Source organism: Athene noctua, chromosome 10 (assembly GCF_965140245.1).
Source record: "Athene noctua chromosome 10, bAthNoc1.hap1.1, whole genome shotgun sequence".
Taxonomy (NCBI): domain Eukaryota; kingdom Metazoa; phylum Chordata; class Aves; order Strigiformes; family Strigidae; genus Athene; species Athene noctua.
In genome coordinates, this window is record NC_134046.1 from 17002095 (window position 1) to 17025605 (window position 23511).

Sequence of the window (23511 nt, forward strand, 5' to 3'; positions counted from 1 at the left end):
GTGAAACCTCCGGCAGTGAGAATAAAGATGTGAATGTGCCCAGGTCTCGGGCGTCACTGGGGCGGGCGAGGAGCCGGCGTGCAGGCTGGCACCCAGCACATGCCAGTGTCCCAGGACAGCACGGCCGTGTGGACACACATGCACATGGATGCACGGATGTATGTGGGCACAGCACGGACATATGGATGCACGGAGGTACAGCAAGACAGCACAGACTTGTGGCCACAGATGCAGAAGGTCGGTGCACAGGCATGCATGGACATAAATGGGGACAGCGGACACACGGACACTCCCACGCACACACGTGGATGGACGGACACAGGCACACACCTGGGGATGCCTGCACGGGGACAGCAGCACACCGGGGGGGCAGCAGGCCCACGGGGATGGGGGGACATGCACACGGGGCAGGGGGCAGGGCTTTGCGGGTGCAAGGGGGTGCTGCGCTCCCACACACGGATCTGGCCTGTGGGAGACCTGCTGGGTGAGGCCAGAATGGGGCAGTAGGGTGCCCGTGGGAGCGGAAACACCGTGGGAGTGGGACTTTTGGGCAAGCGGGACCCCTGGGGAGCAGAGCTGGAGGCATCCCGAGCCCAGTGCCAGGGCAGCAGGTGCCCCCAGGGCCCCCCAACATCCCCTGGGTGCAGTCCCAAGGGCCCCAGCACTTGCTGGTGTGGAGTGGGGGTGAGCCCTCCTTGCCCCCCGGCCCGGGCCCCTCTGTCCCCCTGCTTGCGGACATGAGGCTTTACTCCAGCCAGCCCCGGGCCAGGCACAGTGCCAGCTCATTAGCGAAGCCTTATTAGCGCCGCGGCGCGCTCCCACGGGAACAGCCCCGCTCCCTCCACACCGGGCCCACGGGTGCTGCCCCACGGACCCACAGCTGGGCTGCGTGGGCAGAGCTGCTCCCCTTCCTCTGGCACGGCGGCTTCTAAATCAGAGCATCCCTCGCTGCCCCCCCCACACGCTCGGTGGGTGCCAGCTTGGGGGGTGTGGGGTGAGGGCGGGCTAGGGGGCCCAGGTGGGTGGCAAGGAGCTGCCGTGGGGCTGGCATGGAGCTGGGGCGGCTTCCTGGGCACGGGCCAGCCCCGCGGGGCAGCTGGCAGAGTGGGGCACCCTCCTTGGGCTGCGCGGGGGGTCCAGTTCCCAAGGGATCCACCCTGGGAGCTGATGTGGGGGCAAGCGCTGGGGTACCCCCTGCCCTGAGGGATTGCTGCGGGGTGCCCCGTCCTGCCCAGTCCCATCCTGCCCCATCCCTTGTCACGGGCACCCCCAGCCCTTGCACACTGCCAGGAGCTCCCTCCTCCGGCAATGTGGCACGGGGGTCCCCGATGGCCAGCGATGGGACAAGCAGGACTCCAAGGTCTGAGCCACCTCCCCAGAGAAGGTGGCCCTGAGACACAGCATCGCCCCCCGCTGCTGGCCGCAGGGCTGCACCCCCCTCTGCACCCAAAGGACCCCAAATGCAACACCCAGCCTCCATCCTCCTCTCCATGTCTCTCCTGGACACGCCGAGGCCCCACGCCCGCCGCTCCCGGGACACACTGTGGACCCACGCCCGCCCCTCCCGGACACGCCGGGTCTCACCCCACGCCGATGCCCGGCGCTGCCGCGTGGGGGCCGGTCCCAGTGGGCAGGATGAGGCCCCGCCCCTCTGCCCGCTGAGGCCCCGCCCCAGCCATGGCCACGCCCCGTCTGGACCTGCCCCGCCCCCGCCCTTCCTCCGGCCCCGCCCTTCCGCCGGCCCCGCCCTTCCGCCGGCCCCGCCCCGCGGCGGCGCGCAGGGGCGGGGCGGGGCGGGGCGGGGCCGGGCCGGGCCGGGCCGGGCAGAGCCGGGGGCGCGCGCAGGCAGCCGCCGCCGCCGCCGCCGCCGCCATGGGCTGCACCGTGAGCGCCGAGGACAAGGCGGCCGCCGAGCGCTCCCGCATGATCGACAAGAACCTGCGGGAGGACGGCGAGAAGGCGGCGCGGGAGGTGAAGCTGCTGCTGCTGGGTAAGACCCCCGGGAACGGCCTTATCCCCCTCCCCTCCCCCCCCCCCCCCTCCTTCCCGGGACACCGTGCCCCGGGCTCCCCCGCCCGGCCCTGCCGGTACCGGGCAGCGCCCCCCCCGCCGCCCCTAGAGCGACCCTGGGTGCCAGCCCCGCCCCGGTGATCCCCTAGCAGGGGGATGCTGGCCCCAGCCCAGGTTTTGGGGTGTGTCCTCCCCCCTCCCTAGAGGGGTGTCGGCCCCATCTGGGGCCCCAGGGATCCTCCCAGGAGTGGGGTGCCTGCCCCGCCTCAGGCTTCCGGGTTCCCCCCCCCCCCCCCCCCCAGGATTGGGGCGCTGACCCCACATCAGGCCTCGGGGATCCCCCCCCAGGAGTGGGGTGTTGACCCCATCCCAGCCCCCAGGGACACCCCCCCACAGGGAGCGGGGTGCTGGCCCCGCAGCAGGCCGTGAGGACCCCCTCTGGAGTGGGGTGCCAGCCCCACCCTGGACTTCGGGGATCCCCCCTGAGAGTGGGATGCCAGCCCCACTCCAGACTTTGAGGATCCCCCCGAGAGTGGGGTGCTGGCCCTACAGCAAGCCTTGGGTGTCACTTAGGAGCGGGGAGCCAGCCCCACCCTGGGCCGTGGGGTTCTCCCCAGAAGTGGGGTGCCAGCCCCACCCCACTGCAGTTGCTGTCCCCTCAATCCTGTCAGCGTCCACAGCCTGAGCCCATCTCTTTGTGGGGGCACAGCCGGGGGACATCCTCACCCTCCCGGCAGCTGTGCCCCCCCAGCAAAGGCCCTGCAGGTCTGGACACCCCATCCTGCCTGCCCGGGACCCCCACATGCCCAGCTGGGGGGCTCTTCCATGGGCTCCCCCCGGCCCCAGGCCAACTGGGATGGAGGTGACGGGACCAACGGTCACCCGCTGCCGTGCCTCCGCCTGCCGGGGTGCCGGGACAGGCCCGAGCCCCTCCATCCTGCCCTCACCCTGGGATGGGGGGTCGGGCAGCAGGCTCTGCCCCACGTGCTGCCCGCAGCGGGCAGGGCCCCGCACATCCCAGGGGCGCTCTGCCCCATGGATACCCGATTTTCATACCGATAACGGGCCGCTCGCACTCTTCAAAGCGCCCCAGCGATGCTCCTGTGGGCGTTCACAGACCTGCCCTGTGCCTGCGGGCAAGGCAGCCGTTTATTTATTTTAATTTATTATTTTTTTAAAATAACTCCCAGTTGGGGTTTTTATTCCCTTTCCGAAATTCCCAGGGAGAGCCTCGCTCCGGGTGTGACGCGGGAGCGCGTGGGGCTCCCACGGCACCGTGGGGCCGCCGGACCTGGGACAGGCAGAGAAATCCCCGGCTGCTGCCTGGGGAGCGCCGGCAGAAAATGTCTTTCGGCTCGTTGCCGTCGGCAGAGGAAGCTGCCGGCAGCAGGAAGTCACGCCGAAATCCGGCAGCCCTTTATTTGCTCAACCCCTGCCTGCCTTGAGAAATACGTAATTAACGCCTTGAAACGCTCGTTTAATAGAGCGCTTCGTTTTTTTGGTTTTATTTTTGTTTAATTTTTGCCTTGGTGTGAGCCGTGCTGGTGACAAGACCCATCCCGGGGTGGGAGGGGGGACCAGGCGGGGGTCTGTGCTGTCGAGGGGGGGCTCGTCGGTTGTGCAAGCTCGCCGTCCGCTTGTTTCCGGGGAGGGGAGGGCGCCGGTGGCGAGAAACCCCACGGGCTTTGCAGGCTGTTGGGGAAACACGTGGTCCCCCTTCACCGCGAGCTGCTCCCACACCCGGCCTTGCTGCCGGCTCAGCCCCTCTCGAACTGCTGCCTGACATGAAATAATGGTGCCGGGGGTGCAGCTGGCCGGGGAGTTTGACACCACCTTTCCGCAGGGCTCCAGGGACTGGCCGGGATGGGGAGCATCACCCCGGCACTGTTGGCTCTGAGCATCGCTGAGGGGCGGCCGGGGGCTTGCCAGTCGGTGAGGATGGTGGCATGGGCCGGCCGGCATCGCTTTCCCATGTCCCGCTCTGTGCTGAAGTGGAGGCAGGAGGAGAACAGCTGCGATCCCTTCTGCTGGGGCCAACATTTATGAGCAGCATTTCTGATCTCAGCTAGTTTCTAAAGCCAGAAATAGAGAGAAACGGCTCTTCGTAATTTTTTTTTGTTGTTTTTCAGTGTTTACATTTTCCTCTCACAGCTGTTCAGGTGTAAATAGCGCTGGAGCCTTGGGTCACTACTGCCAGTTTCTGAGCTGAGCCGCAGCTGAAAAATCCTCCCAAACTGGCAGGGAGCGGCTGTGGAGGTGGGGCCAGCATTGTTCCCCCGGGGTCTGCTGCTCCCGGCATCCCCTCCTCTGCAAGAACCCCTCAAAGTGGGGACATGAAGCAGGGGATGCCTCCACGTCCCTGCTGTCCACCCTTCCTACAGTTTATTTTTTTTCCCATGGTCAGAGGAAGCTTTGAGGAGAACCAGGGCCTTGCGTGAGCCCAGGCAGGTGCTTTTTGGTGACCACCATGGCTCTTGGGTGTGCTTGGCAAAGCAGAGCTCTGCAGTCCTCCCTGGGAGCTGCAGCCCACCTGTGCCCTCCAGGAATAGGGAGAAAAATTAGGGTGGAAAAAAAATAAGCAGGAAAAATTGCTTCACCCTTTGTGCCAAATCAGCCTGCGGCATGAAGAGAAGTTGCCTCTTCCAAGCACCGTGTGTTTTTGCTGGAGTCTCGTGCCATCCCACGGCTGTGGCTTGGAGCTGCCGGCGCAGCTGAGCAGGACACAGTGTAGAGAGAACCAGTCTCAGCATGCGGCGGTGGCAGTGGGAGCGTAGGACCGTGCCGGCCACTGGCACTGCAGAGGGCTTGGGGCTGACCAGTGAAGCTGCCTTGGCCCGGTGCTGTGCCTGGTGTGTGGCCGTGAGCACACTTCTGCCTTTCCTCTGCCGCAGCAGGTGAGCTGGAGAGGGATGGACGTTGGGGCAGGCAGGACCCTGCCGATGGCACCTGGTGCTGGAGGTGTGGGCACAGCACTTGCTCCTGCCTGCAGCACCTGCTGCTGCCTGGAGGTTTTCCTCTGCCATTTGCTGCCTCTGGCAAATAGGTTGTGTGCTGGATAGTTTGAAGCTCCAGTCTCTGATGAGGAGAAGACCCAAATGAACCAATGTCACACCACCCCCCACCCCCAACCCCCACCCCCCAAAGCAATCTCCTCCTCCCGGCTCAAGAGGTGCTGGAAGCCAACAACCTCCCAAGGTTTTGGTGCTGGGAGAGGCCAGGAGCCACTGCCAGCACCTGAAAATACCTGGAGCATCTGTCCCATGCAGCAGCACTGCCAGCAGCTCCTGGTGCCACCGGTGGTTCCTTGGCATTGCCAGGGCTCAAACCACTGGAGTCACCAGCCATTTCTGCTGGGCAGCGGTGGAAGTCAGGTTTTGCCCAGCCCACCTCCCTGCCCATGGGAGCTGGGGTGCTTGGGGGGATGCAGGATCAGCAGCAGGCAAGTGATAGCCGTGTTCAAAGCCCCTAATTCCTGATCTTTCTTTGGAGGATTAGGAAAGCAAAAGGATTTCTCAGCTGCTCAGGAGGGGTTAGAGTCTGCAAAGGCGCCTGGGGCGGGGAAAAGGCGCTGGTGAGTTGATCATGTTGATCCCCAGTGGTTTTCAGTGCTGGAGGTGCAAACCTTGGGGCAAAGATGCTCCCTTCACACCCCACCTGGGCTGGGTCACACAGGGGTAGATCGTGCAGGCAGCTGCCTGCACAAGATCCTGCCTGGGTAAGCCGGTAGCCGGGGTGAGGGTGGTCAGGGCAGGGCTCAGCCGCTTTATATTTTTTTCAGGGCTTGCATAAAAATAGAGGAAGGGAGGGACCAGCTGCGACTTTCAGAGTCTGTTGTCCTGGTGCTACCCTGGGCTTGCGTGCGAGCTGCCCATTTTGCTGTGTTTTGTCCTGTCTTGGGGTTTTGTTTTTACCCTCCCTCCTGCCCCAGCCCAGGGTGATGGGAGGGGATCGGGTCCCTGCTTCAGTGCAGACACTGGTGGTGCCCCAGTGGCATTTCTGGCCACAGACTGGGAGGTGTCACAGTGACAGGGAAGCAAGGAAAGAGCTTGGTGCTGTTAAATCTGGGGGGACCCCACATGCTGGAGGGACCCCCCCCCGGAGCTGGCGACTGGGCTTGGGATGGGATGGGAGGAAGGAGCCTGTCACCGAGGCCCTGGGACAGGTCACCCCAGTGTCCTTGCTGGTGACGTCCCAGGTGCAGGCAGCTGCCCTCTGCTCCGAGATGAGTGCTTAGGCTTTGCCCAGGAGAGGCAGTAGGCTTATACGTATATACTTCATATATATTTTTACATACATGCATTAGAAATATATTTTTCTATTTATATATATATTGCTCTTTAGTATGGAACAATATATAAATTGATTTTTATATATATTAAAAAGCATATATATATATTGCTTCACCTATATATCTAGCTTTACAGAAGAAGGTTGCCCGGGGCTGTGGGTGCCAGGGCCAGGATCGCGGTGCCTGAGCACCACTGCCACAGCCGGGGCCGGCCTGGCCTCTCCGCAGCCGCCGAGTTTCCTGCTCCGGGCTGGAGTGTGGGTTTCCGGGCCGGAGGCTGGCTGAATCACCGGAGCTGGGGCAGCTGAGTAATCCTCCATTCCTGCTGGCAGAAAACCCAGGCAGAGGGAGCAGGGTGCTGGTGGCATCCCAGCTGTGCCAGCAGGTGAGCCCCCGCTCCATCAGGGCAGGATGGAGGAGACGATGGTGCCCAGGCCTGGGGACGTGGCACTGCCAGGGGCAGCTCTCTGGCATGGGCTGCACCGTGGCAGAGGGTATATGGGGAGCATCATGGTGTCCCTGAGCCTGCAGTGACCTGGGGGGATGCAGTGGGTGATGGTCTTCAGGAATCCCATTTTCTAGGGCTGAGCCCCAGAATTGATGCTGGTGACCTCAAATGTGTCTGGGAGGAGCGGACAGCTCACTACTGAGCCGTGCGGGAGCTTTTCCTCAGCCGCCCTGGTGCTGGTACAACTGGTGTCAGGGGCAGGGGCACGGAGGCAGCTGGTGCCAGCGGTGGGGCAGAGGGACTGCTCCTGCTGTGGCAGGGGCAGAAACAGAGCAGCAAAGGTCCAGGATTCTTGGAAAAAGCCCATCAGAAGGATAGTTTTGTCCAGCTTATGAGCACCAGTGGCCCTTGTTAGCACCGGGGGTTCATTTGCTGTGCTCCTCCTGGGGAGCCATTCCCAGCCCACCTCTTCCTCCCCCGTGTGCTCCAAACGTCCTTCCTGCTGCAAATTTATTTTTATTTTATTTATTTTGTGGGTTTTTTCTTTGCTGCCTCTCCATCGGCTGCCTTGGACAGAAGGGTCCACACCTCCCTCCAGTTTTCTGGGGTCTTGCCTGGGGACGTGGCATCCCACTGGCTGCCGATGCACAGGCTCCTCCTGGGAAGTGGCCAGCCCTGCGCTGGAATGGGATGGCCCCTGGGAAAAACGCCCTGTCGCTGTGGGGTTTTTAAAAAAAAAAAAAGCGATTATTTTTACAGCAGTTTTCCATCTATTTTGGGTAGGAAGGAAAATGTCGAGGGGAATCTTTTTATTATTATTTTTTGAGTCTTTAGGGTAACTGCTTTTAACACAGTCCTTTGAAAGTCCCATTTGATGGTAGAGACCCCACAGGTGCCAAGGGGGGTGCGTTCTACAGCCATCCCTCTGTCCAGCCATCTGCCTGTCCTGCAGGGAAGGGGATCAGTGGGTTTGTCCGGCAGTAAAAGCTATCAGTAAATCCATACCCAAATAATAGCTGCTGTTTGCCAGGCTGGGAAAACTTGCCGGCACAGCGGCAGAGGGCGGGCCTCTGGGTGCTGGGGATGGCCCTGGAGCTGCTGGCAGATTGAATTCCAGCTTCTCCCCTGTAATAAGGAAAATTTTCCAGCTGTGCATTGCTTCCATCCACGCCTGGATATTTGAAGGCATAAAACAGAATGGTGCCGTGCAGCGAGATGGAAAATATCCTCTTGGCGATGTGGGGTGAGATGGACCCTGAAACCTGTGACCCGCTCCTTAAATACATGGCATTAAATATACGCTGGCCAGAAAGCATCTTAAATCATGGACTACAAAATATACGTTGGCTAAATAAATTTTTCGCCAAGTGCATTAATGGGGAGTTTTGGAGCTGGGCAACTGCTTGCTCATTTTGAAGATTACTTTTAACAAAAAAAGGGGTAAATCATCAGCCAGAGAACTCCTATTTTTGACAGGTGTCACGCTGGGAGTAAGTGCTTCGCGGTCCCGGCAGGCAGGAAGGGTGGGCAGCATGTGCAGGGAGCAGGCAGGAGTGGAGGAAGCCCGGCTGTGGGGTCAGCCCATGGTGGGGGGCTTCTCCCATCCCCCCCTCCAGTGCCTGGCTGGCGTGGGCTGTCCGAAGGACGTCAAGCCTCTCTGGTGCTGCCTGTCTTCTGCCTGAGTTGGGCAGGAGGGTGGAAGCCAGCAGCTGGCGGCCTGCCCGGGGATTGTTTTGGGGCTGAATGGACGGCAGCCGCTGTTTTCCGGGGATTGGAAACCCTTCCCCTCCGCTGTGCTTGCCTGGGGGGGCCGGGAAGGGTCCCCCTGTGCTCAGCTGGGGGGGAGTTATGGGTGCTGGGACGCCCATCAGGCCCCAGGAGATGCTGGGGGTGGCATGGCTGGGGGAGGCACACAGCTTCTTCCCCAGCAATTACCTTGGCCCTTCGTTAGGTGAAGACAATGATTTGAAAGGGAAATTGAAGCGGGGGGTGTGTGGAATGACACTAATTGTTGCCACCCCGGCGTGCTTCTGGGTGCTGGCGGGACAGCCGGGGGGGTGTCAGTAATTCAGGCCTGAATTTGTACTCACTGCAAGTGTGTAGGCTCTCATGCTGGGCGAGCTCTGGATGGCAAGCAGAGGTGCTAGCTTGAAACTGGGGGGCAATGGCAGAGCTGCCTTTTGTGGGGAAGGAGCCAGGAGCCATGGGGGAAGTTTGCGAGGGAAATGGCTGACCTCGGTGGCTGCTGGTGACTGCTGCCCTGCCGGTGACTGTCAGGAGCTGGCAGGAGGTCCCAGGGGGGTTGTTCCCGCCTGGGCTGGGAGCAAATGTCAGGCAGGGTCAGCAGAGCAGGAGGCTGGGGGATGACTGTCTGGCACCTCACCTCAGGGATGCTTGTAGGCAGGGTCCTCCCTTGCCACCTGCCTCAGTTTCCCTGTCTGGGCACCCGCTGGGGAAGGGCATGGTGAGTGCAGCTGGCCCTGGCTGATGAGCCTGGCGATACGGGGTGGTGTTGTCAAAAACCAGCGGTATTTAATGGAAAAAATGAAGGGATATGCTGAGTCCTTCCCCACCCTGCTCCCAGCTCCGGGCAGGAGTTGCCAGCACTGACCACGAACACCGGCTGGGCTGCTCCGGGTGCCGCGTCAGCACCCTGAGGGCGCTGGTGGAGGCTGGGTCAGCAGTGCCGGAGAGTCCTCGTCACGCCAAACGCTCGCCTCTGGACTGAGCAAAGCCTCTCCCTCAGCATATGTAGCATGGAAACTGTGGAGTAGGATGGTCGTGACAATAAATACAGGGTCTGTGTAGCATCAGTATGGCCCCAACCTCGGGGGGTCTGTGCCCTGAGCAGTGCCCATGGTGATGTCCCTGGGATATGTGTTCATCACTTAGGCTGCTTTTATGCCAGTGGCACGGGCATGGGCAGAAGGTATTTGCTCCCTGCCACCATGTCTCAGCTGGCATGACGGGCTGTTTTTCCTGGTTAATTTTAGTATAATCTCCTTTTTTAAAATTTTTTTTTAAGTTGTCTGTAATCTCTCTTCCCCCTCTGTGGCCGTGCTGGCACAGCCCTGCCACTGCCTGCCTGGAGGCCCCCGTAAGGGCAGCTCCATGGCTGAAGGCAGCAGCGGAAGGATCTGCTGAGAGGGCTGGGAGAGGACAGACAGATGGACTTGGCTTGGGGGGGATCCCCTTGGATTTGCACCCAGAGGCAGGGACCGTGCTGGCCCCTGGCCAAAGGGGGCTCATCCTGCTGGGGGTCCTGGGCCGAGGTGAGCCAGGCGCTCATCCATCTTGGTGTCACTCCGTGCCTGTAGAGGGGACAAGGGACATGCGCCATCCTTTTCAGCTTCCCCTTTGAGCTTCCCCTTTCTTGCAGCCAGAGTGACTTCACTCCTTCCCCGCTCCCAGCCTGGGGAGGGAGGGCTGGCCTGGGAGATGCACGTTGCCTGCGCAGGGGTGACGTCCCCAAGGGGAACAGGGTGGCAGAGGGGGAGCCTTAGGCCATCCCCTCTGAAATCCTGGCATCCTGCATTCGGTTGCTGAAAAGTAAACCCGACCCAAAAGCCATCGGCTTTCCTGCTGGCAGCCACCTCCGCAGGCAGGCTGGGGCGCGGGACCCGGCAGGCTGGAAAGTGCGCGCTATTTAAAAAGCAACTCGGGGGCGGCTGATCCCGCTGGGAGCCGCTTGAGCTGGCTGGTGGAGGCGGCAGCTTCTTCCCGAGTTCCTTGGGGTGCTCAGCTTTGGGTGCCCAGCTCCCTGCCCGTACCTCCGTCGTCCCCCAGCGCAATAGGGATGCAGGATGTGGGTGCAGCAGCTAAGCTCAGGCTCTGCCTGAAGCTGGGATGGAGGGTGATAGGCAGGGCTTAGTCCCCTGTCACTGGGGCCTCCCCACTCCCAAACTCGGCTGCAGCATGCCAGGACTGCAGGGCAAACATTAGTGGGTTGATGCCACTTCCCTGGCCCAGAGCAGGTGTCAGTTCTTCTCTCTGGACCTATTGCAAGGTCCCCTCCAGGCTCCCCTTTTTCTCCCCCTTTCTTGGCTCTGATGTTTCCAGGGCCTGTCCAAGTATCTGCTCCAGCTGAGGCTGGGAGCTATTCTCTGTTGGCTGAGGCACCTGTTGCCCTCCTTCCCGGGGCTGAGGGGATCCCAGTAGGGTGGGGGTCCCCAGCTTCAGGCAGCACCTCACTGTCCCTCTTTCTCATTTCTCCACAGGTGCTGGCGAGTCTGGGAAGAGCACCATCGTCAAACAGATGAAGTGAGTGATTCCCATGCTGTCACTGTGGCCAGCACCACACAAACCTTGGCCATGGGCTCTGAAAATGCTTAGTGGCCAGGGAAAGCTCCCCATGGGTGTTTCCACAGAGCATGGATGGGGGACAGCACCCCAGGCTGCTCTGCAAAGGACTGACCTTGCCTGTGTCTCTGTCCCAGGATCATCCATGAGGATGGCTACTCAGAGGAGGAGTGCCGGCAGTACAAAGCCGTGGTCTACAGCAACACCATCCAGTCCATAATGGCCATCATCAAGGCGATGGGGAACCTGCAGATTGACTTTGGAGACTCCTCCAGAGCGGTGGGTGCCCTCCTGCTCCCACTGCACCCGGCAGGCGTGGGGGTTCTTGGGGGGCAAAAGCAGATGCGCCCAAAGCTGGACCAGGATCAAGGGTGGTTCTGCCCAAGCCCTGCTACTTCCTGGCGAGCTGTGATCTCCTGTCCCTGGTGCCAAGGATGGAGGGACCCAAAGCATAACCCGTGGGTGGCCTGCCCCACCGTGGCCCCTGATAGGTGAAGGGCTGGGTGTCCCACTGCTTCCCATGGGTCTCATCCCCATCCACCACTGGAGCTCCTGCCCTGCTGTCTGGGTGGGACATGGTGGGCTCCAGTCAGATCCTTTGGGGCAGAGTAAGCCTTGATAACCCCATGCCGATGTTTGAACCCTGTCTTTTCCCTGCAGGATGATGCTCGACAGCTGTTTGCGCTCTCATGCACTGCCGAGGAGCAGGGCATCATGCCAGAGGACCTAGCCAATGTGATCCGGAGGCTGTGGGCTGACAACGGGGTCCAGGCTTGTTTTAACCGCTCCCGAGAGTACCAGCTGAACGACTCCGCAGCCTAGTGAGTACCCCTGCTCCTCTTCCCCAGCTCAGCTGGATCCGAGCTGTGCGGGGCACCTCGCTTTTATTGTGCAACAGAAAATCCCCCCGGGGCTGCTGTTCCCCATCACCAGGTCTGGGGGCTGGTGCTGCCACTTCCCGCCCAGTGCTGGAGCTGAGCCTGAGCAGAACTGGGAAGGCGGATGTTTTGAAAGCTGTTTCCTCCTCTGGCAGGGTGCTGCATCCCCTGAGAGGAGGGCACTGGCGCATTCTCCTCCTGCTGCCACTCTGTGCCCACTGCCCTTCCCTGGTGATGCTCTCCCCTGGCTTCCGCATCCTGAGATGTCCCGCTTTGTGTGAGCACAGCAGGGAGTCCTGCCTGTCCCCATGCCCATGGGCATGGGCCATGAAGGCAAGGAAAAGCCCCAGAGAAAGCACTGGGGTCACTTATATATGAATAGGTTGCACAAGAGGGTTTTATTTTTCTTTTTAAATGGGTTTATATGGAAGGACTTGGCATTACGCTGGTGTATTAGCTGGCAAAATGGTGTTTAGGTAGATAAATTGCCTGCATCTGGTTGGATTTATCCACGAAGAGATTTAATATATAAGTTAATTTGCCTAAAATATGATTGCTGGAGAGGGTGATGCAGCTGAGGCTGTGCTCGGCTCACATGGTGCCCTCCTGCCTTTTCTGCCCAGACCCTTCATGGTAAAGCAGGGCCGGGGGAGCTTGTGGTGTGCCAGGAAAACCCTGCCAAGGCTGGCACTGCTGGCAATTGAGCAGCCTTGGGTCTTCCCATTATCCTGGGTGCTGCTTGGTCCCCCTGAATGGCAGCCCAGTTGTCCCCTCCCACTTGGCACCAGCAGGTCCCTCTTCTGCACTGAGGTCCCTGGGAGGAAGAGGTTGCAGGAAAGCTCCCGGCAAGCGCTGACCCTGCAGAAGCTTCTGCTGCCGCTTTCCTCCAGCATCCGCGGCTTTCGCTTCCTCCTGCCCAGCACCCACCCGCCCTCCCCAGCCCCTGTCCTGCTCAGCCCCATTGCTCCCCAGCCAGCACCCACACTTCCCAGGCAGTGCTGCACTGTGCTACGGGTGCTGGTTTGGAAGCATGGGAGACCCAGCAGGTGCCTGGCAGCTCACACACACAGTTCGAGCAAACATATCTGCAAATCGAGTATCGCTGTGAGTGCGTTTATGAAGCGTTCGGCACATTGTGGGGGTTGGACAAGCATTAATTAGGAGCTCCCTCGAGCTGTTGCTCCAGCCTTTCTCCAGCCCCACAGACATGCCGGTGTGGTAGTTGGTGCCCCGTCCATCCCTGCAGAGATGGTGCTGTGCCCGTGGTGCTGCACCCTGGGGATGGGGAGCCCCGCACCATGCCCAGCATGCAGCCAATCTCCACCGCAGCCCTCTGCAGCAGCCCCCAGCCTCCTCCTTCGCAGCCCCTCGGGGTGCCAGGAGCTCAGGGTGCTGGGGCGGGTGCTTGACAGCACCCCGGGGCTGGGTGCAAGGTCCGAGTGCTGCCGGTGCTGTGCATGGCCCTGCCACGGTGTTTCCTGTTTTTTTGTCAGCCGGAGGCTGTGTGTGTTTCCGGCTGTTTTTGAGCTGCTCTGCGGCAGTGGCATGCCAGCCCCCCCGCCCTTGCACTCACGGCGGGGTCCTGGGGCACCCACAGCTCCCGTTGTGCCCCGGCGTGCTGGAGGCCTTCCCAGGAGCTGGCAAGCAGCCGTGCTGCCATCAGAGCCGGGGATCCCCATGGCCTCGCGAGCTGTAATCTGGCTTTCACCAGATTATGGGGCTGCAAAGGCCTTAATTAGTGCAAGCCTACTTTGCTTAAAGGAGCCTGTTTATAATAACCCAATTAAAGCAAAGTGAGCTGGAGAAATTGAAACCTGTCTTGATCCCCCTGGCATCCCTCGGCTGGTCTTGGCGGCCGCTTGGGGAGGGAGCCACCACCGCTGCCAGGAGCTGGGGCCTGGCAGGGCCACCCTGGGGGGCTAGGGGCAGGCAGCAGCCCCCCTGCCATGCTGCTCCCCATCCCTCCAGCCACCCGCCTTTCGCTTCCTCCCAGGATGCCGGCCCTTTGTGTTTTTTGACTATAAATGGCACGGCGCCATCGATTGTTTCCGCCGGCGCTGCGGCCGGTTGCCATAGCAGTGAATACTTTCCTCTTGCCATTTCCCCCATGCAAACGGCCGGGAAATGGAGGGGAGCCCCCCAGCCCCGGCTGCGTCCCCTGCCTGGCCCCTAGTGCCGACATGTTGCCCTCCAAGCCCTCCTTCCCGTGTGTCCCATTGCCACCCCAGCAGCTGGCCATCCTGCCCTGCCCTGCCTGTGTCTGGCAGGGCCGTGGGGTGTCCTCGGGGTGCAGTTGGGGTTTGCTGTGTTGCACGGCTTGGCACTGCCCACCCCAGATGGATGATGTCAGGGTGTGGGCAGGGGACCCTGGGGTGGTGTGGGGATGCCCCGTGGGATGCAAGGTGGGTTGTGCCCTGCTTCCATAGCACCTTTCTGCTCCCTCCCTAGCTACCTGAACGACCTGGAGAGGATAGCCCGTGCTGACTATATCCCCACCCAGCAGGACGTGCTGCGCACCAGGGTGAAGACCACTGGCATTGTAGAGACCCACTTCACCTTCAAGGACCTGCACTTCAAGTACGTCTGACCCTTTTCCTTTTCCATTTTCCAAGGGAAAAAAACCCAAACCCCTTCCTCTCCAGGCTGGGCTATATCCTGCCTGCACGCTGCATGCGCTGAGCCGCTCTCTCTGGGTTTGCTTATGGCGGGAGCCGCTGCCTCGGAGAGAGCGGAAACCGCCGAAATAGCTGGAGCAGCCTCAAAAACGCCTTGCAGGGCTCGGCCTGGGGGCGGATCCAGCCTCTGGCGAGGAAGGGAAGGGGGAAGGCACCCTCCGGGTGCTGTGACGCTGCTTCCGCTGTGGGAAGGGCTCTGGGTGGGAGCCGGGGGTCCCGGAGTTGGGCAGTGGTGTTGCTGCCCGCTGGCACCCCGGGGTTGTTTTCCACTGAAACCCTCTGGGAAATAGTCAGGGCTCCAGTTTTTCGAGGCAAAAAGCCAGCGTCGAGCACATCTTGGGGGATTTAGTCACTTGGCAATGGAGCTGCTGCCAGAAAGATCTGCTTGGGTCCTCTCTGAGTGTGGGGGCTCGCAGGGACCCCTGTGCCACGCCAGTGGGATGGAGGTGCTTGGTTACATGTGGCGACCGTCCTTTGAAGGTGGCAGCAGGGCAGAGAGGGTGGTCCGGGGAGGGGGCACAGCAGTGAAGAAGCCCCTCCCTGCCAGCCTGGCAGTTGACGGTGGATCTGGCACTGCTGCTGGGCTCTCCTCCGTGGAGGCAGGGCATCCTCTACTGCCCACAGCAGGAGAAGCACATGGTGCACCGGGATCATCCCCAGAGCCCTTGAGCTGCCCGCAGTCCCTCAGCCCACAGCCGCCCGGCTGAGCTCCGGCAGCTCCCCTGGGTCCAAGGCCTTTGGCAAAACCCCACAGTGCCCGCTCCAGAGTGGGTCTGTGAGAGCACCTCCTGGAGCCCAGCTCCAGGGAGCATCGTGCTGACTCCCCCTGGGAAAGGCGGCCTGATCCTGCCTGACTCACAGCGGGGATTTGCTCCAGCTGGGAAATGAGCCTGGACACCGCCCTGTCCCTGGGATGGGCAGTGGGTGCCAGGGCAGATCTGCAGCACTGGCAAAATCCCTGGGGCAAAGGTGCTGTGCTCTGCTCACTCTGGTGCCTTTTCCCAGCACGACTCCTGTTCTAGGCAGCCGGGGAAACTGCGGCAGGGAACGGGGTGAGGGTGGTGGGGCCGGGAGCTGCTGCCCATCGCCACACTGCCTCCCTGCTGCAGGATGTTCGACGTGGGTGGCCAGCGCTCAGAGCGGAAGAAGTGGATCCACTGCTTTGAGGGGGTGACAGCCATCATTTTCTGCGTGGCCTTGAGTGCCTATGACCTGGTGCTGGCTGAAGATGAGGAGATGGTGAGTAGGAGGGGATGGAGCCAGTGCCGTGAGCTGTCCCCAATTTTGGGGGGCTGGGGGATCATCCCTTCCTCTGGTGGCCACCGGTGCCCTGGTCAGTGTGGCCCAAGCCTTGCAGGGCCACCAGCATCCCCTGCTGAGGCAGGCAGGAGCGGTGTGGGGGCAGCAGGTTGGGCAGCAGTGGGGCGGGCACTGCCAGGGGCTCCCTGCCCAGCTCAAGCTGCCATCTCCCCTGCCAGAACCGGATGCATGAGAGCATGAAGCTGTTCGACAGCATCTGCAACAACAAGTGGTTCACGGACACGTCCATCATCCTCTTCCTCAACAAGAAGGACCTCTTCGAGGAGAAGATTGTGCACAGTCCCCTCACCATCTGCTTCCCTGAGTACACAGGTACCGCCTGTCCCCCTGGCAGGAGGAGTGGGCAGCACCTTGCCTGGGCAGTGTAACAGGAGATGCTGGGGTTGGAGATGGTGGCTCTCCTGTGCCCGGGGAGCAGTGTGTTGGGGCAGCAAGTAAGGTGAAGCGGTGTTTGGGGTGCCCCAGCGGATGGTTGAAGATGGGGGGGGGGGGGGCAGTGACAAGGGGCAGCAGCCCTGGGGGGTTTAGCTGAGGCTCACTGTGCCTTGGGAGCATCAGTTTGGTGTTGGGGCAGGGGCTGTGGCAGTGTGGAGAGCCAAGCCAAGCCCAAACTTCTTCAGTGTGGGTGGCAGGGGGGTGCCAGTGTCCCCACTGGCCGCGGGGCAGCCCAGCGTCTCCTCATCCCCAGGGGCCAACAAGTACGATGAGGCAGCCAGCTACATCCAGAGCAAGTTTGAGGACCTGAACAAACGGAAGGACACCAAGGAAATCTACACCCACTTCACCTGCGCCACCGACACCAAGAACGTGCAGTTTGTTTTTGATGCCGTCACTGACGTCATCATCAAAAACAACCTGAAGGACTGCGGGCTCTTCTGAGAGCTGGTGCTGCCCAGGTGGGTGGTAGGCCCAATGCTGGCCCCCCACATGGGGTGGTCGCAGAGCATCCTCTGGGGACGGGCGCTGCCTGCTGTCCCTTTGGTGGCTCTGGCTGGTGGTTTGTGCCTGTGCCCCCCTTCCCAGACCCCCCAGCTCACTGCCTGCTCTCTCCTAGGACCCCTGGCCGCACCGGCGAAGGAAGGACCGCGCCGCCCCCCACTCCTGCTTCTCTTTGGATTCATCCCTCTGCCCCCACCCTATAAAGAGACTTTTTGGGTGCCAGCATGGTGGCAAGGCCCTTGTTCCCCCTGCCACCCATGCTCACCACCCATCATCCTCCTCCTCGCCGGCGTCGCCCTTTCTGGGGAAAACGAGGTTTTAATCTTGGTTTTTAACCCCTGAACCACTCCAGCCCCCCTCTTCATTCGCTCCTGAGCCCTGGCACTCTCACTGTTTACATTGCAAGTGTTGCTGGCATGGGGGGGAGATGCAGGGGTCCCCTCGGGGATACCCACCCGGCTGAAAACACGACCGATGACATTCCTTTTAGTAAACCAGAAAAGAAAGAAAGAACCCAAAACCATGCAAAAAAACCACACCACATGGGCTGGGGCGAGGTTGCTTTTTAAAGAAAACTTTTTACCAAACTATTTAAAAGCGTCAAGTGCTACGTGGTGGCGGCGTCCTCCATGGCCAGCCCACCCCCCAACCGTGTGCCTTGGGGGGGGTCTGCGCCCCACCCCACATTGCTGCCCCCCACCCTGCCACCCAGAGGGACGGGCAGCCCCTGGCAGGCAGCGGCTGGGCAGGAGGGTGGGTGTGGGGGGGGGTGCTGCCCACTGCCTGTATCCCCCCCCCCCCTTCTTTCTAAACCTAGTTTTGTAGGGCTAGCTGTTGCGTTGGGCGAGGAGAGCCCGCTGTACAGAGCGGCCCCCGCTGTCCCCCCCCAGCCTGGGGGGGCCCCCTCAGCTGGTGCCCGTGGCCTCGCTTTTCCCACAGGATGTTTTACCGAATTGTTCACATGGTTTGAAATAATAAAATGTAGAAAGGAAAAAAAACAGAGAGAAAAAAAATATATACTACCCCCCCTCTATGACCTGGGGGTGGGTGCTTCACCTAGGCAGGAGGGCTGGGGGAGCCCCCGGGGATGGGAGAGGGACACAGGGTGGGCTGGATGTGGGCGGTGAGGGCAGCCAGTGGGACCCTTGGGGAGGGAGCTGGGATGGTGGTGGGGGGCTGAGCCCCCCCACACATACCACAGGGTGCTGGCTCAGCAGCTGAGGGTGCTGCTGGTGGGGCAAAGACCCCACCCTCTGGCCCTGCAGCAGGGGGATGGTGGCACCCAGGGGTTCCTGGCACCCAGGGGAGACACAGTACCACACAGACCTTGGGGACACCCTGTGCCCAGGGCCACCCAGTGACCTGTGGCCCCAAGGGAGATCTTGCATGCAGCAGCCTACAGGGACCCCAAGCTCCAGGGGCACCCATGGACACCCAGCACCCTGTGGCACCCAAGAGACCCCAGCAGCCCCCAGCTCCAAGGGGCACCCAGGAGCTCTCAGCACCCTGGAGCACCCAAGGGACTCCCCAGCACCCTCCAGCTCCAAAGGGTACCCAGGGTACCCTAGCACTTAAGGGACACCCCCCCACACCCCTCAGCTCCAACAGATACTAGGAACCCCCCAATACCCTGCAGGACCCCAAGGGACCCCTAACACCAGGGGGCACCCAAAGAAGCCCAGCCTCCCCAGTGCCAAGGGTCATATGGGGACTTCCAAGACCCCTCAGCTCCAAGGGGTTCCTGGAGATCCCCCCCAGCACCAAGGGGAGCCCAGGGACCCCCAGTACTCCTCAGCTCCAAGGGGTATCCAGGGACCCCCAGGACTCCCCAGGTCCAAGGGGTACCCAAGGACCCTCAGCACCCAAGGGACCTCCCCACCCCCCAACTCCAAGGGGTACCAAGGGACCCTCAGTGCCCAAGGGACCTCCCCACACCTCCCAACTCCAAGGGGTACCCACGACCCCCCAGCACTCAAGAGTATCCAGCACCCTTCAGTACCCAGGGCCACCCATTGCCCCCCAGCACCTAGAGCCCCCAGGGACACCCAGCATCCAGTGGCACTGGGTGCCCCACAGCACTGGCCAGCGGGAGGGCTGCTGGGGAGGGGAAGGGAGGCTGTGTCCCCCACCCAGGGGTGGCTCTGGGGCTGAGTAAGTCAAATCCCGGGGGTTTGGGGCAAGTGGAAATGGTTGGGGAGGTGGGGTGGGGGCAGCGATGGGGCTGGGCCCCAGGGGAGGGGGAGGCCTGGGCTGGGGAGGGTACACTGGGGCTGGGGCTCAGAAGAGCCCGCAGTCCTTGAGGTTCTCCTTGATGATGATGTCGGTCACGGCGTCGAAGACAAACTTGACGTTTTCGGTATCAGTAGCGCAGGTCATGTGGGAGTAGATCTCCTTCACGTCCCGCCGCATGTTCAGCTCCAGAAACTGCAGCTTGATGTAGTTGCCGGCATCCTCATAGGTGTTGGGACCTGGTGACGTGGCAGTGAGTGGGGTCCCCTCCTGGGCTGGTGTTCCCCCCGCCTCCATGGGTCTTGGTTAGTGTCACCCCGCGCTCCCCCGGGTGGGCAAACCTCGCTTGGCCGGTGAGCAAGGCCCGCACAGCATTGTTTGCGTGGGGTGCTGGGGCCACCTGGTGGGTGGCTGCTGTAGGGTGCTGGCACCCAACCCTTCACCAGCACCCCGCCACCACCCGCCTGCACCCGGTGGCAGAGCACCCTCACCATCGTAGTCGGGGAAGCAGATGCTGAGATGGGCCTTCTTGATCTTCTCCAGGAAGACGTCCTTCTTGTTGAGGAAGAGGACAATGGAGGTGGTGGCGAAGTAGCGGTGGTTGCAGATGCTATTGAAGAGGTGCAGGCTCTCGTGCATGCGGTTCTGCGGAGGGACAAAATCCCGTCACCCCACGGTGACCCCTACGTTGTGATGGGGACAAAGCGGAGGGGGTATGGGGTCCTGAGCCTTCCTTACCACTTCGTCATCCTCCACCAGAACCATGTCGTAGGCGCTGAGGGCCGCGATGAAGATGATGCAGGTCACCCCCTCGAAGCAGTGGATCCACTTCTTTCTCTCTGAGCGCTGACCACCCACATCGAACATCCTGGGCAGGACAAGGAGGGGTCAGCACCCCCTGCCCCCTGCCCTCCCCCCAGCACCAGCCCTCACTGGGGGCACAGCTCCCACCTGAAGTTGAGGTCTTTGAAGGAGAACTGGGTCTCGATGATGCCAGTGGTCTTGACACGGGAGCGCAGCACATCCTGCTCTGTGGGGACGTAGCCGGGGGTCACCAAGCGCTCCAGGTCTGACAGATAGCTGGACAGGCACGCGGTGGGCATGAGACATGGGTCGGCACTTCCAGATACCCTCCACCCCCCACCCAAACCCTCCCCCCACCCCACATACTAGCCAGCCGAGTCGTTGAGCTGGTACTCGGAGGCACGGTCGAAGCAGGCTTGAATGCCCGTGTCCTTCCAGAGCCGCCCGATGATGTCTGACATCTCCTTGGGCATGGTGCCTTCCTCGATGGTGTCTGAGAGGTGCAGCAGCTTGCGGGCATCGTCCTACGAAGGAGAGGGACTCAGTGGGGTCAGGGGGCTGGGGGGGACGCCCCTGCCCAGCATGAGGTATTCCTCACCTGGCGAGCTGTGTCCCCGTACTGGATGTTGAGGGTGCTCATGGCCCGCACGATGGCCAGCATGGACTGAAGCGTGTTGCTGTAGATGATGGCGATGAACTCCAGGCATTCCTCCAGCGAGTAACCGTCCTGGTGGATGATCCTGACCAGGGAGGGGGGCATGGGGCTGAGCTGGGCACCATGGGGCGGGGGCGCACCCATGAGTGCAACATGGAGCTGAGGTGAGCACTGTGGGGTAGGGAGCACTTATGGGTGCAGGATGGGGCTGAGCGGTCCACTGGGGAATGGAAGCACTCATGGGTGCAGCATGGGGCCAAACTGGGCACCGTGGGGTTGAGCCAGGCACTAAGGGACAGGTGTACCCCACAGCTGTGGCATGGGGCAGAGCCAGGTATGGTGGGACAGGGGCAGCCCGTGGCTGTGGTGTGGGGCAGGCATGTGGCACGGTGGGGCATGGCCAAGTGGCACCTTTTGGCACTTACTTCATCTGCTTGACAATGGTGCTCTTCCCCGACTCTCCTGCTCCTGTGAGGACAAAACAAGGGTCATGGTGGAGCCCAGGCACCCCTGGCTGCACCCTGCACTGGGCCCCTGGGATCCCTGGTGCCTGGCATGGCTGGGGGACACTGGTGGCCGTGCCAGGTCCACGGCTCAGGGCAGGAGGATTACAGCCTGGTGCCAGCAAGCATTAAGGTTGGACTGAGCTGCTGTGGTTAATGGGATCTGTGGCGGCTCAGCTGGGGACGTGCTTGGGGACCCAGGGCAGGGATTGGGGACACAGTGGCATCGCAACTCCACCACTCACCACCCTCTGCCCAAAACCTGTGGCAGTGTGGGAGGATGTGCCCTGGGCTGGGCCAGGAGGACAGTGATGCCACCCATGGCCCCACCATGTCCAGGGCACCCCAGTTCTTTGGGCATCTGGGAGGGACTGGGAGGGCCTCAAGGTGCTGGGGGACTGCAGGGACAGACACAGGGGTGGTGGCGTGGGCTACATGGGGGTACCTAGGCGGATGGGCTGGGGGGGCTACTGTGGTGGACTGCTAGTAAGGTGGTGTTGGTGAAGGTTCTTGAGATGGGTTGGTTGTGGTCAGGGGGGTGGGGGTTGGGGCACGTTGGGTGGGCTGTTTGGGTTTGGGGGATATCTGGAAGCTGGGGAATCTTAAGTTGGGCTGAGATGGGCTGTTGGGTTTGGGGTGCCTGGCAGGGGTGGGGAGCTGTTGAGCAAGCTGTTGAGATGAGCTGGTTTAGGGTAGCCTGTGAATAGGGGCTGTTGGGGTGGGCCAGTTGGGTTTGGAGAGAAGAAAACACTGAGGAGGCTGTTAGGGTTGGGCTGGTTGGTTTTAGGGGTGCTGGGGGGATCATGGAAACATTAAGGGGCTGTTAGGGTGGGTTGTTTGGGTTTAGGGCTGCTTAGAAGCAGAGGGATGTTGGGTGGACTGTTGGGCTGGGCTGGTTGGGTTTAGATGGGGTCAGAGAAACTCTGGGTGGGCTGTTGAGGTGGGTCGGTTGGTTTTAGGGGTGTCTGGGAGTGGGAGGGTGTGGAGGAGCACTCTTGGGGTGGGCTTGTTCTGTTTAGGAGTGCTGGAAGCATCAGGGAAATGTTGGGTAGGCTGTTGAGGTGGGGGATTGGGTTTAGATCTGCCTGGGAATTAGGGTGTTGTTGGGGTGGGCTGCTTGGGTTTAGAGGGTGTGTCTGAGGGCCAGGGGAAGGTTGGGTGGGCTGGCTGAGTTTAGGGGTGTGTCTGGGGGAAAGTTGGGTGAGCTGGTTGGGGTTTGGGGTGGGGGTGCTGGGGTGGGCTGGTTGGGTTGAGGGGTGCTGGAAAGAGTCAGAGGAACATTGGGTGGGCTGTTGGGGTGAGAGGAACAAAGGATGGACCCCAGGGTGTCCCCATCGCCCCCATACCCAGCAGCAGCAGTTTGACGGTCCTGGCGTCCTTTTCGGCGTCCTCTTTGAGCTTCTTCTCCAGCTCGCGGGAGTGCTTCTCCTCAGCGCTGGCCCCGGCACCCATCCTCTGCCCCGCAGCCCTGTGACTCACCCGCTCCTTGGAGGTCAGCACCAGGATGGGCAACGAGTTCCAGCCCCCCGCCGCCTCCAACCCTTGCTTCCCTGCACCCGCCGTGCCGGCTGCCGACTGCCCCGCTGCCGCCACCACCACCACTGCCACCACCGCCCACCCAATGTGGGCCAAGGACAGGACCAAGGTGCCGGGGGGCCACCCGGTGGGGTGCTGCGCTCAGCACCCGTGGCTTAAGTCTAGCCCCCCCCTCCCGCCCTCTCTGGATAAACCCCCGTAAATCTGCAGTGGGCTGAGTTCAGCAATCCCGCAGCTCCCGGTGTCAGCGCTTCTGCCAGGGGGGCCCAAGGCCAGCCAGCCCCCACTTTGCCCCTGCTCTGAGGCTGGGGCAGTGACCCGGCCGCCTCCAGGGACGTGGGACCCCCACCCAGCTCTGGCTCTGCTGTGGACCCCAGGGCGGGTTGGAGCTGGGGGACTCCATTGGGGTCTGGCAGGGGCTGGGGGCAGTGGCTGAAAATGTCCCCACTGTCCCCAACTCACACTGGTCATTCCCCCCCCCCCCTCCTTCCTCCCCCCACCCCCGGCTCTGGACCAGTGCCCACAGCCCCCACAGCAAGTCATCCCAGTGTCCCCAGGTTCCTGTGCCCGGTGTCCCTGAGGGCACCCCCCCACAGTGACCAAATGCCAGCCACAGTCACTCCACCCCGTGTCCCAAGGCTCCTTCCAGGACCTTCCACCGTCCCTGGGTGCACTCCTTAGTGTCCCCAGCCACCCACCAGTACACTCCCAGTGTCACCAGACCAGCTTAGTATCACCCCCCGGGAGTGTCCCCAGGCCCCTCCAGCAACACCTGAACAATATCCTCCAGGATGCTTGAGTACGCTCCCCAGGGTCCCCCAGACCCTCCCCAGTAACACTCCCCAGTATCCTAAGGAGAAATCCCAGTATCCCCCCGGTGTCCCCAAGCAATCCCAGTAACCCCCACAGGGTCTTCAGGACAGGCCC

The 23511-nt window shown here is 61.7% G+C and overlaps 2 protein-coding genes across 2 annotated transcripts; one reads left to right on the forward strand and one right to left on the reverse strand.

Annotated features, from left to right (window-relative positions):
• Nucleotides 1-1812: 1812 nt before the first annotated feature.
• Nucleotides 1813-17855, forward strand: GNAI2 (G protein subunit alpha i2). The gene is made up of 9 exons (XM_074914074.1): nt 1813-1990; nt 10964-11006; nt 11183-11324; nt 11706-11866; nt 14372-14500; nt 15708-15837; nt 16077-16230; nt 16607-16814; nt 16973-17855. The coding sequence occupies exons 1-8, from the start codon at nt 1873-1875 to the stop codon at nt 16795-16797; spliced, it is 1068 nt and encodes a 355-aa protein (XP_074770175.1). The 5' UTR covers nt 1813-1872; the 3' UTR covers nt 16798-16814; nt 16973-17855.
• On the reverse strand, nt 17403-22678 carry GNAT1 (G protein subunit alpha transducin 1). Its single transcript, XM_074914075.1, has 8 exons — nt 22395-22678; nt 20971-21013; nt 20489-20630; nt 20257-20414; nt 20038-20166; nt 19825-19954; nt 19578-19731; nt 17403-19325 (listed from the first exon to the last, which is right to left on the reverse strand). Exons 1-8 carry the CDS (start codon nt 22498-22500, stop codon nt 19135-19137), a joined length of 1053 nt encoding a protein of 350 aa, XP_074770176.1. The 5' UTR covers nt 22501-22678; the 3' UTR covers nt 17403-19134.
• Nucleotides 22679-23511: the final 833 nt, after the last annotated feature.